The sequence below is a fragment of the Aplysia californica genome, unplaced genomic scaffold, assembly GCF_000002075.1.
Source record: "Aplysia californica isolate F4 #8 unplaced genomic scaffold, AplCal3.0 scaffold00500, whole genome shotgun sequence".
Taxonomy (NCBI): Eukaryota; Metazoa; Mollusca; class Gastropoda; order Aplysiida; family Aplysiidae; genus Aplysia; species Aplysia californica.
In genome coordinates, this window is record NW_004797770.1 from 359,032 (window position 1) to 374,628 (window position 15,597).

Below are 15,597 nucleotides of genomic sequence, written 5' to 3' on the forward strand. Positions count from 1 at the left end.
GAGAGAGAGAGAGAGAGAGAGAGAGAGAGAGAGAGAGAGTACGATTGTAGGCTAAAAAGAAATACAACGAAAAACACTTTCTCTTCTTTCAAGGCGTAAGTTTGGCCGCAACAGCATGATATGCATAAAACACTTATAAAATAATTCACAAATTATTGGTTGTTAAACAGAAAGTATAATATTTTGTACATTATTGGAGCAATTTCATACACTCAGAATTGCTGAAAGAATATTGTTGCTGTGATGGGGAAGTCATTGAGATGGTTCCCATTTGAGGGCCGTTTCTGTCGCATGAGGGTCATAGAAATTGGAAAATTATTTCTGTGAAAGCTCACCGGTTGCTATCAGTGAGACCTCCTCAGCATCTTGAACCTCGGGATGTTTCTCGGTACAAGTGTCTGATGCTGCCTTCGTCTGAGAGGGGTGCGAATCCTGAACAGGCTGGCGTCCGTTCTGGAATAGTTGGGCTACTATCACATTATATCCAAATGGGTGGTGTAATTGTTAGACTCTTGGTCGGTGCACAAAGAAAACATGAGTTCAATTCCCAAGGGGGAGGAGATTTTTGTTTCTTTTTTTTTTGAGTATCGCAATCTGTCTGCTGGAAATTTGAATAAAGGTTTATAACCAAGACGTGGTTAAATCTAGCCTCTGCCTAGGTGCGAGACAATAAATTACCAGATTGTGCTATTGGTTTCCCATGGCATAGCTACGGTTAAAGAATCATGACAGTTAGAAATTGGAGAGTGGCTGCTTGGTTTGATCCTTAACAATATTAAACACGGTACTAACTAATTTTGTGGACTGCAAAAAAGAATGGAATTCACTTTATTCTACTTACTAACAAGACTAAACAATTTTGGAGTTTGATTATTGACAACGATGAATATTTGCGTGTAATTGTTGTGTGTTTACCTCACTTTACCATTGCCGGTGTGTTTTACCCAGGAGAACCATTCTGTCCACCTAAATAACGAATCTCAAACCGTTAATGTGAAAAAGAATTAAAATGATTCTTTCTCTTTACCGTACAGGCACCACAAACGCTGCTATGGTGTAAAATATTATACATTTTTCGAAATCTTCACCATAGGTCATTCTTTTGGAAAATCATTGTCTTTCTGGATGAAGTAAAAATAAATAAGTTTTGGGTTTTTTTGCTGATGACTATCAACTGCGACGCTAGGGACGTTGTCACCTTTTCACTAATCCCCCCCCCCCCCCCCCCACCTTTCCCCCCTCTGAGCTGACGACATTTGTGGACGGTCCCTCAGGCCGATGTATTGCTTGATCAAGCAACCATTCCGCCAGTTTATTGGAGCAAGAGTTTTGCTTGATTAACCGAGGAATTTGATCGATCAATTGCACTGCTACATTTCAGTTTGAGCTCATCTCTTTTTTGACTGCTGCCAGGCAGAAGCTAGACAGGTTTGCAAGCTTCTGATTACGAGGTCTATAATAAGTATTGTGTATAAAATTCATTTGTACACTAATTGTTTGTTGACTGGTGTTCTCTTTGGTTCATTCAAATATGTGGTCCCGGACGATTGATTGATTAATTTCTGCGTACGTTTTTTTTTACTTCATTTCTTAAATATAATTGTTGGCTGACAGTAACTCATCGATTGGTGGAGAGCCTGGCAAAGGCAATAGAAAAGAGGATAGTTTCGGGGTAATATATTATTATTTATAGTACTGGTAATTTGGCGTTGAAGACGAGGAATGTTGACAGAGATGGAAAGAAAATGTTTCACTCTCTTTCTCTCTTCTGGCGCTGTGGCTTCTTAAACGGTCAGCGATGCCGACAGCACGCAGGAACTCAACACTCGCCCGGGGTCCTTAAAAAGTGCTGAAAGTGGGTTACTGAAATGTACCAGCAGACGGGTTCTAGCACGATAGCTGGCGGGACATCTCAGGAACACATGGTCCATAGTTTCGTCCTCCTCCTTGCAGGCTCGACAGGACGGATCTGGGTTGTCTGCTGGCGCAATTTTGTGGAGATATGATCTCAGCTTGGGCGATTTTCCAAAGAAAATGTTTAGAAGATGTCTCTGTGTGTGTGTTTGTGTGTGTGTGTGTGTGTGTGTGTTTGTGTGTGTGTGTGTGTGTGTGTGTGTGTGTGTGTGTGTGTGTGTGTGTGTGTGTGTGTGAGAGAGAGAGAGAGAGAGGGGGGGAGAGAGAGAGAGAGAGAGAGAGAGAGAGAGAGAGAGAGAGAGAGAGAGAGAGAGAGTACGATTGTAGGCTAAAAAGAAATACAACGAAAAACACTTTCTCTTCTTTCAAGGCGTAAGTTTGGCCGCAACAGCATGATATGCATAAAACACTTATAAAATAATTCACAAATTATTGGTTGTTAAACAGAAAGTATAATATTTTGTACATTATTGGAGCAATTTCATACACTCAGAATTGCTGAAAGAATATTGTTGCTGTGATGGGGAAGTCATTGAGATGGTACCCATTTGAGGGCCGTTTCTGTCGCATGAGGGTCATAGAAATTGGAAAATTATTTCTGTGAAAGCTCACCGGTTGCTATCAGTGAGACCTCCTCAGCATCTTGAACCTCGGGATGTTTCTCGGTACAAGTGTCTGATGCTGCCTTCGTCTGAGAGGGGTGTGAATCCTGAACAGGCTGGCGTCCGTTCTGGAATAGTTGGGCTACTATCACATGATATCCAAACGGGTGGTGTAATTGTTAGACTCTTGGTCGGTGCACAAAGAAAACATGAGTTCAATTCCCAAGTGGGAGGAGATTTTTGTTTCTTTTTTTGAGTATCGCAATCTGTCTGCTGGAAATTTGAATCCCCGACCCAAACCGAGATGGTTCTAGTAAACAGGGTCAAAGTAGCCACCTCTCGAATGCTCTAAATTATATTGGCGTGTATATGAAAGATTTACGATAGTTTAAAACCATTTCTTAGATAAGGATTACGGATATTGGAATTAAGTTTTTTAATGTTCAGTAATGTAAAATCATTTCTATAGCAGGGCTCGTGCCTTTGTGTAGTTTGATGACTAATTCCGCTTATAAGGAAGGAGAGGGCTGATGTCAAAAAAGACACACCTAATACATGGACCACCATTCAGTTAGAAAGGCCAAATAAAAAGGGGGAAATCAAAGTGGTGCAAAAATATAACTGACATAGACTGAATATTCTTAAGAGTTAGTAAGGAAAGCTTTGTTGCAACACGCAAAATTAATACATCTTTTATCCTGATCTTCCCTAAATCAGGCATGACTTCAGTCAACGATCAAACATATTACTATTACAGCAGAAAAGTTTGGTCCTGTCTCGTGGTCCAAACAGATATTTCAATTTGAATACATAGCGAATACAATCAAAGATTCACGTTCGTTTAGATGCTGTAACCCTTAGTAACGTTCGAGTTATTTCATTCTGTTTTTTTTAAGTGCCGTCGTTTAGTTCATAATTTCAAATCACTGTCAAAAACATATGTTAAGTTCTTAGCGAAAACACCAGTCGTAAATATCCCTCAATGAACCAAAGCGCAAATAGGTGCCTTTGAAGCCCAGTAAAGATCTTGTCAGTATCGCTTGTGTCTGAGCACCTGAAAGAAGGCAGATAAGCCAACGGAATGCTTCCCGGGAAGCTGATTGTGTTTTTAGAATGTTGTCGGATCTTTTGGGATAATAATAACTAGCAGAGCACAAGAGTGCCTTTTCAGTACAGATATTCAATGATAGATTTATGGCTTAAGTATAACATAAAATAATGTCGTTATACTTAGATCTACCTATATTTTTGGGATAAAGTTTTATAATTACTTTAATCTTTTATTTTTGTTGTTGCTGTTGCTGCTGCTGTTGATGATGTGGTTTGTTTTTGTTGCCAATGTTGTTATTGTTGTTGTTGTTGTTGTTCCTGCTGCTGCTGCTGCTGCTGCTGCTGCTGCTGCTGCTGCTGCTGCTGCTGCTGCTGCTGCTGGTGAAGAAGTTTCCATTTCTTTAAGTGTGTGAAAGGGTTCCCAAGTGGATCGTGTTCATTTAGTGCCAACACGCTGACGGCCTCGAGGGTTGCGTTGTTGGAACGATTGACGAAGTACAGAATAATGAAGAATCCGTATTCACCTGCACTTTCATAAGGAACATCTGGGCGGCACGATTTCTCTGTTTCAAATACACATAGGTGGCCACTGAGAAGATTCCCAAGGTAAACACGAAGCTGAAAAGCAAAATTTACTCTCTGGCGTGAATGTTTCCTGAGTGCGCTCTTGCATCCGTAAGTAAAAGCAATCAGTTAGTGCACTATTTGGTAGTCTTTCATTCTGTCCACCCCTGATTCCGTCTAACTCTCCCTTTCTTTCTTTCTCTCTCTCTCTTTCTCTCTCTCTCTCTCTCTCTCTCTCTCTCTCTCTCTCTCTCTCTCTCTCTCTCTCTCTCTCTCTCTCTCCCACACACACACTCTAACACACAAAAACACTCATACAAACTCATAAACACACCGTCTGTCTGTTTTTGCGCTTCTCGCCCTCTCGATTTCTTTCTCTTTTTTTTTCACTTTCGTTCTATCTCCATCAAAATCACACAAGTGCGTATGATTAACTCCCACAAACAAACACATGTATGTCCTGTCTCTCTAAAAATGTTTTTCAGAAGAAGACTTACGTCACTAGAGATACAAGAACAGCCTTGCAGCCATTCCCAGAACAAATCACTCCCACGAAGGGCATCCCAGAAAAGGCGGCAGAATGAGCTTGGGGTTTAAGGCGAGCTGCTTCAAAATCAAAGGATGGCCCGCTACCTTTCACAGCTTCAATCGAATTTAAGACAATCGTATCAACCACAGACGCCAAAGACAAAGCCTGGTTGTAGAATCTAAGCTGGGCATTCCTGAGTCCTGCAACAAAAGTAGAAACGTTTAAATAAATATTTAATGTTGGTGAGTGTAAACGAATGAGAACTAAATGCAAAGCTCTAGTTACATCATGAGTCTTTTTAAAAGGTGACTGAGGACACCTAAAAAGAAGTTTCATAACACGGATTTGGGGGGGCAGGGGGGGGGGGGGGCATTTTCTTGCAAAGAGACAGGATGATGTTAGGAAAACTAGGCTTTAAAAAACCCTGCTATCTAGAAGTTTTGCACAGTGGAAAGCAACTAAATCTGCTGTATAACATTAATAAATGGTCTGGGTTTCAGGTGTTTATCATGTGTGATGAAGAGACTATTTTCGTTATACTGTCGACCTCTCATCAACCACTCAAAATATCTTTAAGATATTATTCCCAAGTCAAAGTTAACAAGACTTAAGTTGACTTGGGAATGATATTCTTCGTCAAATTTGATAATAAAAGAAATTTTCGAGGACGTTTCTCGCCGCCACCCGATTTCAACTTTTAGCAAAAATTAGAGAAACATGTCGGTGAGAATAGATGGAGATAGGTTTCCTACCTTCAAATACTGCTCCCAAGATTGAGGATGAATGCTGGTGAGAATTATAAAAATACGAGTCGACATAACTGTCATCGTCCAGGTCCATGGTTGTCACGGTAATGATTATAACCTGCAGTAGCACAGGTTCTAGTGTCTGTCGTCAGCTTCTGTTTGCGATTGTTCGGTCAGGTCAGTGCAGTCTCCAAATTGGATCTGTGGAAAAAATGGAAAGGTATCTATGGATGGTCCCGTATTTTGCTTTTGGGCCACATTACAAAGGAATGTGTACCCCAGAAAAGAAAAGTAGTAAAATAAAAGCTAAAAGGTTTTTTTTTAAAGCATTATGCTTAGTAAGGCCTAGCTGAGCATTTACCTAGTCTTGGAACAGGGCCGTCTCTTAACGGGAATAGATTGTGCTCATTCACGGCAGTCTAGTTAAAGAGAGTGTCTAGCGTATATTCAAGGAATAAAATAGCGACATTAGATGCTGAATATTGCTAGGAGGTAACAAAGGTAACAGACAAATGATCCACAGAGTCTCTAAAAGGCGTAGTGCGTCAGAAAAAGAAGACCGTGTCTGGTTTGCTCGGGTATAGATCTAGATCTAGAACAGAAATCACGGGTAGCCGGTAAAAAAAAATACTGGAACAATACACAGGGAACAAGCAACAGGCACAGCCCAGGCCTGTTAGTAAGCTGAAGGGATGTATTGTGTTCTGGTTGGAGATCATATTATTATGGAAGAATTCTACTAGGGTCTATTGTTTTCAGTTGGGTGGGGGTGGAACTGCTTTCCCCCGCTCTATCCAAATAAGAATCCAGTTGATAGTTTCCAGATCTAGATTAGATAGTTTTTCAAATAAGGAGGTCCTAAAGTTCTCAGTGCAGACCTCTGAGATAGCCTATTTTCAATTTCATTGTCTCAACAACAATCTCACCACCTGTGTATGCATTTGAGCCTAGATCTAGAGTCTTGATCTAGATTATTTCTAGATCTAGATCTATCTTCATCAAGACTTCTTGACGTAGATTAGATCTAGATCTAGATTAGATATAGATCTAGATATATCTAGATCTACATCTGGTTACTTAAAACATAACAATAAAATATAAAAGTAAAAAGAGTCTTGAGTCTACTACATCATAATGCGTAATTTAGAGTCTAGTACTCTTGAAACTAACCTGTCTCTCGTTTCTTTCCACTTATGCACCCATCTCTAGCTTAAAACGGACAAACACACTTTAGCTTGGAAAATTGTGTTTATTTTTTTGTTTTCTTTTTCTATAATCCTCTAAGTTTATTGTCAGTAGAAACGTTTACAGCATAAAATAGTGACGTATGCGAATGGCGGCTAGTGCTTCCACTCGCTGTTCACAAAAGTGCGGATATTGATGCATCTAAAATGTCGCACAGAAATGCGCCATAATGTAATGAACTGTTGCTCCAAAGGGGAGGGGGGAGGGGGGAGTGGAAGAAAGAACCCTTTTTTCAGACTAGGATAGGAATATTATTTTGAAACATCCACCGGGGGTTGCCCAGTTTGTCACAATTTCATTTAGGTATTTGAGTATTGATGACAGTCAATTACAGCACTTTAGCACTGTAGTAGTAACTAAAGTATTTTTTATTCTCCACCTGCAAATTGATGGCGTGGAGATAGTCCCTCTAAAATGTCAATTCAGCTTGTGTTGTTCAATATTTCTTCCTTTTTGTAATCAAATCAAAGCAGATTACTCTAAAAATATTAAGAAAGAATGTTCTTTCGTTAAAAACAATTGAAAAATAAAATTCATTTCATACAAATCAATTAATAATTCATTTACTCTTTTTGGGAGAGTCAGTGATAACTTCCATTATGCAGGGCGCAGTCGAGGCCAGTGACAAACTGGCATGCTTCCAATCCACCCCCAATTGCCCTATTGACCCAGACAGAACTATTTCTTAGGTAGAGTAAAATAATAAATTAATTCTAAATCGCATTCCGTTAAATATTTACATAGGACCCCCCCCCCCCCTTTTCCCCGCCCCGCTCTGCAAACACACACATACGCACTCGCGCACGCGCTCTCTCTCTCTCTCTCTCACACACACACACACACACACACACACACACACACACACACACACACACACACACACACACACACACACACAAACACGGGCACACACTCACAAACGCACACACTAACAATCGCATTGTCCTTTCTTGTGATCCGTGATATTCTCAAATTTACTGAGAAAATATAGGTAGATTCTAAAGATTTTTTTTTAGAAGCCTATAATATTACTTTGACACCAAAGACATACCGATGTTACCGTTCTTTACATCGTCTATCTTCGTGAACAGAGATGTTGGCCAGACTAGCCTAAGCACCCCTGCCCTCAAGAGCGAGAGGCTACAGGTTACAAACAACTAATAATTCTTACTGTCGGTAACGTTCCTATTTCAAGTAATCCATTCATCCATTCGCAGCCTTTTTTTAGACTGTTGTGGATTCTTCAGTTTCAATACAGAGCAGATCCAACAATAGTGGTGTTTCTGTGGTAGCCCGAAAAGGAATCACGTTATTTACTTCTAAGAATTGTTCACTGATCAACAAAGTGGGAACATTTTTCATTATATAAAATAGTCAAAGATGGTAACTTGTCAGTAGTATGAAAGGGGGGGGGATGAATTAACCCCAAAAGCCAATATACCAGATTGCAACAGCAACAAATAGCCATATTAATAAAAGCGTAAGCATACAAAGTTAAGCGTACCTCATCCAAAAACAAAACAACTGAATTATAAAGCAACTGTCCAGTCTTAATAAATTTTCAAGTTACAAAGTCAGTAACATAGATTGCCGGGAGGGGGGGGGGAGGGTCATTCAAACACATAGGCCTAGTATACTTTATCTCGAGAAATAGTCTCACGGTAACAGTGTCTTCCTGCCTCTAGTTGCGAGTGACCTATATATCCGTGCGACCGCACTTCAAAGTGTTTGTGTGTGTGTCTGTGTGTCCTCCAACGAACTACGTTCGTGCTGTTTATGGTGCCCTATCTCTCCTCAGAGCCCTCTATACCTGTCACGCCTTGCAAGAAATAAGAAACGTACAGGCCTACTACAAGACGATTAGACTGTCTGTATACGACACATTCGGACAAATCAGCATCCAGGTTTATGGTAACTCGAAGTGACGCAAACACTGTGAATATCTTCTTTTCCTTTGGAACTCAGCCACCCCAAAGAAAAGATTTAAAAAAAGGTTCGTAAATTATTTTGTCAATAACGCAACGGACAGCTTTGCCGTTGTAAAACTGATTACCGCTGTTTGATATAACTTGTATAACACTTGATGATTTCAAGCGTTGATATTTTTCTACCATATATTTCCAGAGCTGCTGTCCGCACCAGAAGATATTATGTGTCTGTTTGTTCCTGCATTGTTTTTTCCTCTATGTCTTGGTCTCTGCAAATACAAGTCAATTCAAGTAACTGTCGGTCGGTCTGTCTGCCTGTCTGTCTGTTGGTTTATCTGTCTGTATGAATGTATGTGTTTCTATCAATCTGTCTGTCTGTCTTTCTTTCTGTATTTTCATGGGTACATGTCTGCCTTTCTCTCTCTCTCTCTCTCTCTCTCTCTCTCTCTCTCTCTCTCTCTCTCTCTCTCTCTCTCTCTCTCTCTCTCTCTCTCTCTCTCTCTCTCTCTCTCGTCTTTCTCTCTTTCTCTCTCTATCTCTCTCTCTCTCTCTCTCTCTCTCTCTCTCTATATATATATATATATATATATATATATATATATATATATATATATATATATATATCTTTCTCTTTCCGTCTCCCTCTTCCTCCTCTCTCTCTCTCATTATCTATCTATTTATCTATCTATCTATCTATCTATCTATCTATCTATCTATCTATCTATCTATCTATCTATCTATCTATCTATCTCTCTCTCTACCCCTCTCTCTCTCTCTCTCTCTCTCTCTCTCTCTCTCTCTCTCTCTCTCTCTCTCTCTCTTTCCTTCTACAATGATAAATTCCGGCTTTTGCTCTATTTCGCTTTGTCAGACTTGTTGTCTGTTCTTCAGACAGGAACAGGTCAACACTTTATTTTACGTTATATATTCTGTATCAACGCTCTTGTTGTGCTTGCATGCTGTAATAATAGTCTACTAATTGCGTTAACCACTTGACTCTTGTAAGAGAAAGGTAATTGGGAGAAAAATGCTTTGCTGGACTTAGTACAACCCTTTAGTCCCAAGAGAGTAACGCGTACATTTTCTCTGTGAAAATGACTGTAACTTGGTTCTTTCGTGTAAAATCCTTTTTGTGCAGCCAGGAGCGCATAATTTTAAATAATAAATTATTTTTAGCTTACAAAAGTTCTCAAACGTTTCATTGTTTCAAACGTGATGTGTCTAGTGTCTACCAATGATCAACTTTGTTACTAAATATTATGGTGTTGTGTGCCAAGCACAAGATTGGACTAAAATACGAAATAATGATTGTGGCAAGTAAGTCATATTGACTTACTCTCTAAATTATTGTGCATGCCAACATCGCTAGAATACGAACATTGTTTACGTGAAGTAGACCTAGCTCATTTTGACTCATGAAAAAGAAAGGTAAAAGGAGACAGACTTTGTTATTCACGACCTTGTACAGCCCTTTAGTGTGAAATGGCACCCAAAAAAAATCGAAGATACTATTTCGAAATTACACATAGCTTTGTTGTTTCAGACGTCAATTTCAGTTGCGAGCGCCGTAAAACCCTCTACTAAAACTAAAAAAGACGTGAATTTTCTGCAGGACTATTGGCTCTGCTTCTTAAAACCGTTCTCCCATTGCGTGCCTAGCACAACATCGCACTGGTAAAAATGGTCAACGAAGTATTGGTTACGCTAAAGAGGCAACCACGAAGAGAGAGGGGGGAGACAATATAGCGCGTCTCACCGTGTGCCACCAACCTAATTAATTATTCGTACATTGCGAGACGCAGCGAAAATTGTTGTGGTAAATTAGGAACAACAATGTTAATGGGGGCGGGGTGGGTGGGTTTGGTATATTGCGCCTTGCTCATATGGAGATGATGGCTTTTGTTCGAATTGTCAATGAGGTTATCTCGAACCTTGGTTGTTTGGGGAGTTTTCAACACGCTTTGCTTTCGTTTTGTCTCCAGCCTGTGGGAAATCCGACCGGTTAAATAAATTGAACTTGTAGTGTTGAGAGAGAATTAAACTAACTTATATATTTATACTCACATGTGCAGCAATTTTCAAGTCTAAAGGTAGATCTACGGTGAAACTTAAACAAAAATAAGATAAAGATAATAAGGGAGGAAAAAGAAGAGCAGTCTTAAGCTCGTCAGAGTACGCGAAGTAAATGTCCCTCTCTTACTGTGCAAGGAAGTTGATAGCTGCTGGCATAATACTTTTATTAAAGAACTATGCTAACCAGGCGCGGTTCGTCCATAGAGCACGGTCATGCAGTGCCGCCCAATTTTTTTTTAATATTCTAATTTGTAAAGCACCCACAAACATAAAATTAAAGAAGCAAGAAACAAGCACAAGCCAAATATAATATCAAAACAAGGTCCTCGTTGGCGCCGTAAGTGTCATTTCTATGTCTATATCGCCGTAAAACATCTACTATGCCATGCCAAAGTCCACACGCTTTAACTAAACACAATAGGATATTCAACACTGGTAACATGACCTATAAATCGCTCTTTGGGATAATCCAAGTGATGACGACACTCGTAGCGAGTTTGGCGGTACATTAATATTAATAAGCCGGCACATCTCAAATGTGCTCCTGCCGAATAGTGCCGATACATAGCCCACAGTAGGCATTCTAAAAATAAACGCGATAGACTTTACGCTTTTCAATGCCAAAAGTATTTGAGCCTCGGAGCAATCCAGCGGAGTGCTCAAATGAATTGTGATTGGTTCACCGTCTTGCCGCTATTTTAAGTGACTCTGTGACCGTGAACCTGGGGGAGGTGAACGTGACATACTTAAGTCACCGTCCTAATATGGGTTGTGCCTTTGAATGGTTTTGTAGTGGAGTGGTGAAAGTTATTACTAGAGTATTCAGTTCTCATGCAGGATGAACGAATTCGATGTTTCGCTAACAAACAGATTTTAAGTTCTTGAAATCAAAGCGGCAAGTAAAAAGAATGAAAATAAAAGCACGAGGACCTCCCTCACCAACCCAAAGATCCTAAAATTATGCACCATCTCATTTACTATGCCTTTGACAATCTTCAGCCTGCGATAGCTTAATTGTGCACGCCCATTTTTTAGACCCACGAGCCGCCCCTGATGCTAACGGTAACAGAGAAGCACACCCACCACTCACCCCCATATTTTCTTGCGCCTTGAAGATCCCAGTCAGCTCGCTCCTCCTCCTTTACGACCTAAGTGTAACTCCCAGAGACCCTGGATTTTTGCTCCTTGTCAAATAGTTCAAAGTATGATAATTATGCTCTACTTCTACCCCTAAATCCTGGTTCTACTTTTTTGCCCTATTTCGTTTGGTATTGCAGCACCCTTTTTTTCCCACGTATCGCCCTTGACCCAAAACTGTCTCTTGGGAACAGGTTTTTTTTAAATAGTGATTTCAGAATCTTATCTAAATATTCTGGCGTCTGTTGTGTAGACATTATGCACTTCGTCGTCGCGGGCAGAAGACGTGAGTTCGATTACCGTGTTGGGAACGCGTGTTTGTCGGGCATCTCCGTCTATCTGCTGGAACGTCGTATCCGAATTGGTCTTTACAGGCAGGGTCAAAGTATTCTGCCTCTCAAATGATCCACTTAGAGTGTCTAGGTGGGAGGAAGGGGGGGGGGGGGGCTTAAAACATCTACAATTACTTTCTCTTTTTTTCCCCTTATTTTGTCACTTGCTTCTTCAAACAAACATTTGTCGTGACCTGCCTTTTCCCCTCTGTTTGCCCTTCGCTGTACTCTGTGACTTTGTTGAGGACGTGCCCTAGATGATCAGTTGGTGTCATAATCGGGAACGATGCAGTTGACCGTTGGTTCAACTGGGTGTGGATAGGCGGTGGGGGGTGGGGTTACTTTTTTTTCGTTTGATTTTGCTTAGTTTGGGATTTACCTTCGACTTTTTAAATGCGAAAGAGGGGTTGAGGCAGAGATCACACACACTTGCGCATACAGATACACTTACAAACACATGCTCTCTCTCTCTCTCTCTCTCTCTCTCTCTCTCTCTCTCTCTCTCTCTCTCTCTCTCTTTCTCTCTCTCTCTCTCTCTCTCACACACACACACACACACAATCACACACACAGACACGCACCCACACACACACACACACACACACACACACACACACACACACACACACACACACACACACACACACACACACACACACACACACACACGCACATTTAAAAAGAAAGGACTTCTCTGCACCTAACACGACGGATACATGCAACCTTTTGGTACGTCCCCAAGTCGAAACTATGACCCGTGGAATCAAACACTTGGGTCTCCCTTCAAACACCTCTGTGTGCATTGGTTCAAGTGCCCTCGAATTAATGATATATATTCTTTTCATTTGTCAAGGACCCAGCCTTTATGCAGAATCGTGTTCAAGGCGAATGCTCTCTCGCATTCTGCTTGTTGTTTGACGAAAAACTTTCAAGTAGGTCTATAGGTTACAAGCAATTAAACGTGTTCTGTTTGGTTTGGTTTGTTTTGTTTTATTTTTGTTTGTTTGTTTGCTGTTGTTTTCTTGTTCTTATTAGTTTCTTTTATAATTTTTTTATTTTTTTTTGTTGTTGTTTTTTTTTTTTGGGGGGGGGGGTAAATATACTTTACCAATGAATTTGTTGACTCGTAAAGAGCACAATGACGCTAATCCAGCAAAAAAGTGTCAGTCAAACACTATTTTACTTATCATAATTTACCTTTAATTTGGAGCTGAGGTACCTTGAAAGGAGTAGAGAGACAGAGAGAGTGGGGAGGGGGGGTGCATAGAGGGGGAAAGGAGAGAGAGAAAGCGAGAAAGTGAGAGAGTGAGAGAAAGTGGGTGAGAGAGAGAGAGAGAGAGAGAGAAGGGGGGGGGGGAGAGAGGGGGTGTTCATGGTTGATGTTGTTAGCTTGTAAAAAAGGGGGGGTGTTGATTTTTGGGGGGTTGTTTTGTTTTGGGGTTGTTGTTTTGTTCTTTATTGGCTAGATTTTGTTCATTTTAAAAAAAATATTTTGCTCTTGAGTTACCTTTTGTTTGTTTGGTTGGTTTTTGGTAGTTTTTGTTTTTGGGGGAGGGGGTTGGGGGCAGGCGCGGTTCGTCCATAGAGCACGGTCGTGCAGTGCCGCCCAAATTTTTAAAATGTTATTTTACAAAAAGCACCCACAAACATGAAATAAAAGACTTCAGAAATAAACACTAGCAAAATATGATATCAAAACAAGGTCCTCGCTGGCGCTGTAACTGTCATTTCTGTGTCAAAAGCGCCGTAAAACATCTACTATGCCATGCCAAAGTCCAGGCGCTTTAATTGAACGTAATAGAATATTCAACAGTGGCAATCTGACCTATAAATCACCCTTTGGGATAACCCAAGCGATGACGTCACTCGTAGCGAGTTTGGCGGTACATTAATATTAACAAGACGGCACATCTCAAATGTGCACCCACGAAACATAGCCCACAGTAGGCAGTCTAAAAATAAAAGCGATAGCCTGTACACTATTCAATGCCAAAATTTTGTGATCCCCGGAGCAATCCAGCGGAGTGCTCAAGTGAATTGTGATTGGTTCATTGTCTTGCCGCTATTTTAAGCGACTCTGTGACCGTGAACCTGAGGGGGGGGGGGTGAACGTAACATACTTAAGTCACCGCCCTATGTGTTGTGCCTTTGAATGGTTTTTGTAGTGGAGGGGTGAAAGTTATTACTCGAGTGTTCAGTTCCGATGCGGAATAAAGGAAATTGATTTTCTAACAAACAGATTTAGTTCTAGAAATCAAAGCGACCAGCAAAAAGAATGAAAATAAAAGCATATGGTCCTCCTTCATCAACTCAAAGATCCTACCATCCCATTTACTATGCCCTTGACTATCTTCAACCTGCTGTTGCTTAATTGTGCACGCCCACTTTTTAACCCCACGAGCCACCCCTGGTTGGGGGGTTTGGGGGAGGGGGTAAGGGACAATCATCAGATGTTGTGACGCAACCTTTTTCTGCACTGGCTACAGTATGTCGGGCCAGAGTACCGGAAACCACGAGATGTTGGCATGCTTGGAAACGGTCGTTCACAACACCTCTCTTACTTTACGCCGACATTGACACATTTCAGCCTGTCACAATCTGCCTGTCAGGGTCAACCTGGGCTGAGCGGGATACATTTTCTCAGCAGAAAGACGGAGATTTTCTATAAAACAGAGTTTCTCACGTCATGTGAATTGAAGTAATGGTTATAAGGCACTGTGGCAGAGAGCCAAGTCATTACACGTCAGACACCTCGCTACATCAGAATTACATCGTTTTAGCTAACATTTTTGGCTGTTTTGATTTACTAAGACCAGAAGATCAGAAACGAAATGGTCCATCTGCTCTATCAAAATAGTAAGATTACTCGGAGTTGTTATCAACCATATTGAAAGAATTGACATGTTGTGAAACTCAAAATCTTTGAAGTCAAGTTCCTCAAAACTAGATGCCGAGCAGACAGAACTTTGTCGTTCTGAAGTAGCGACACGGCAGATTTATTTCCCAGATTGTCAAATAATGCAGGAGTCGGTAATGCGTCCACTTGTACGGTACCTAGTTCTCTATTCTCTGCAAAGATATCACTTAATAACTGTCGTTGGTGGTGTAGCGGTTCGGCGCTTCGCTGCCTCACGCAGAAAACCAAGTTCGATTCAAAAGAGGAGATTTTTTATCGAGTGTCTCGATCTTTGTCACGTGCACTGATAAACAGAAAAGAGCGGCCTATGCCCCTATGCCCTGATGCAGAGTGAGAAAGGCAGTGATGATGATGATGATGATGATGATGATGATGATGATGATGATGATGATAATGATGATGATGATGATGATGATGATGAAAATATTTATGTACACACTTTAGTTTTTATAGCCTGTGTATATGATGATGATCATGAAGATATTTCCGATATTGTCCAAATCACACCAATACGTAACTTATAGTGAACACTTTGTTGCTGTGGCGTCATTACTCATTTA

The 15,597-nt window shown here is 40.7% G+C and overlaps 2 protein-coding genes across 2 annotated transcripts in view; one reads left to right on the forward strand and one right to left on the reverse strand.

Annotated features, from left to right (window-relative positions):
- The window catches only part of LOC101861385, a gene marked incomplete in the record, with an annotated part of 18,389 nt that extends 11,663 nt beyond the window's left edge, over window positions 1-6,726 (reverse strand). Inside the window, 5 exon segments of the mRNA XM_005105897.3 lie at window positions 2,527-2,644; window positions 4,091-4,184; window positions 4,628-4,859; window positions 5,412-5,606; window positions 6,576-6,726. Coding sequence (XP_005105954.2) covers window positions 2,527-2,644; window positions 4,091-4,184; window positions 4,628-4,859; window positions 5,412-5,499 — 532 coding nt within the window.
- Window positions 6,727-8,221: 1,495 nt separating this feature from the next.
- LOC118478327 (b(0,+)-type amino acid transporter 1-like) overlaps window positions 8,222-15,597 on the forward strand; it is a gene marked incomplete in the record, with an annotated part of 30,018 nt that continues 22,642 nt past the window's right edge. The window contains 1 exon segment of the mRNA XM_035971761.1: window positions 8,222-8,643.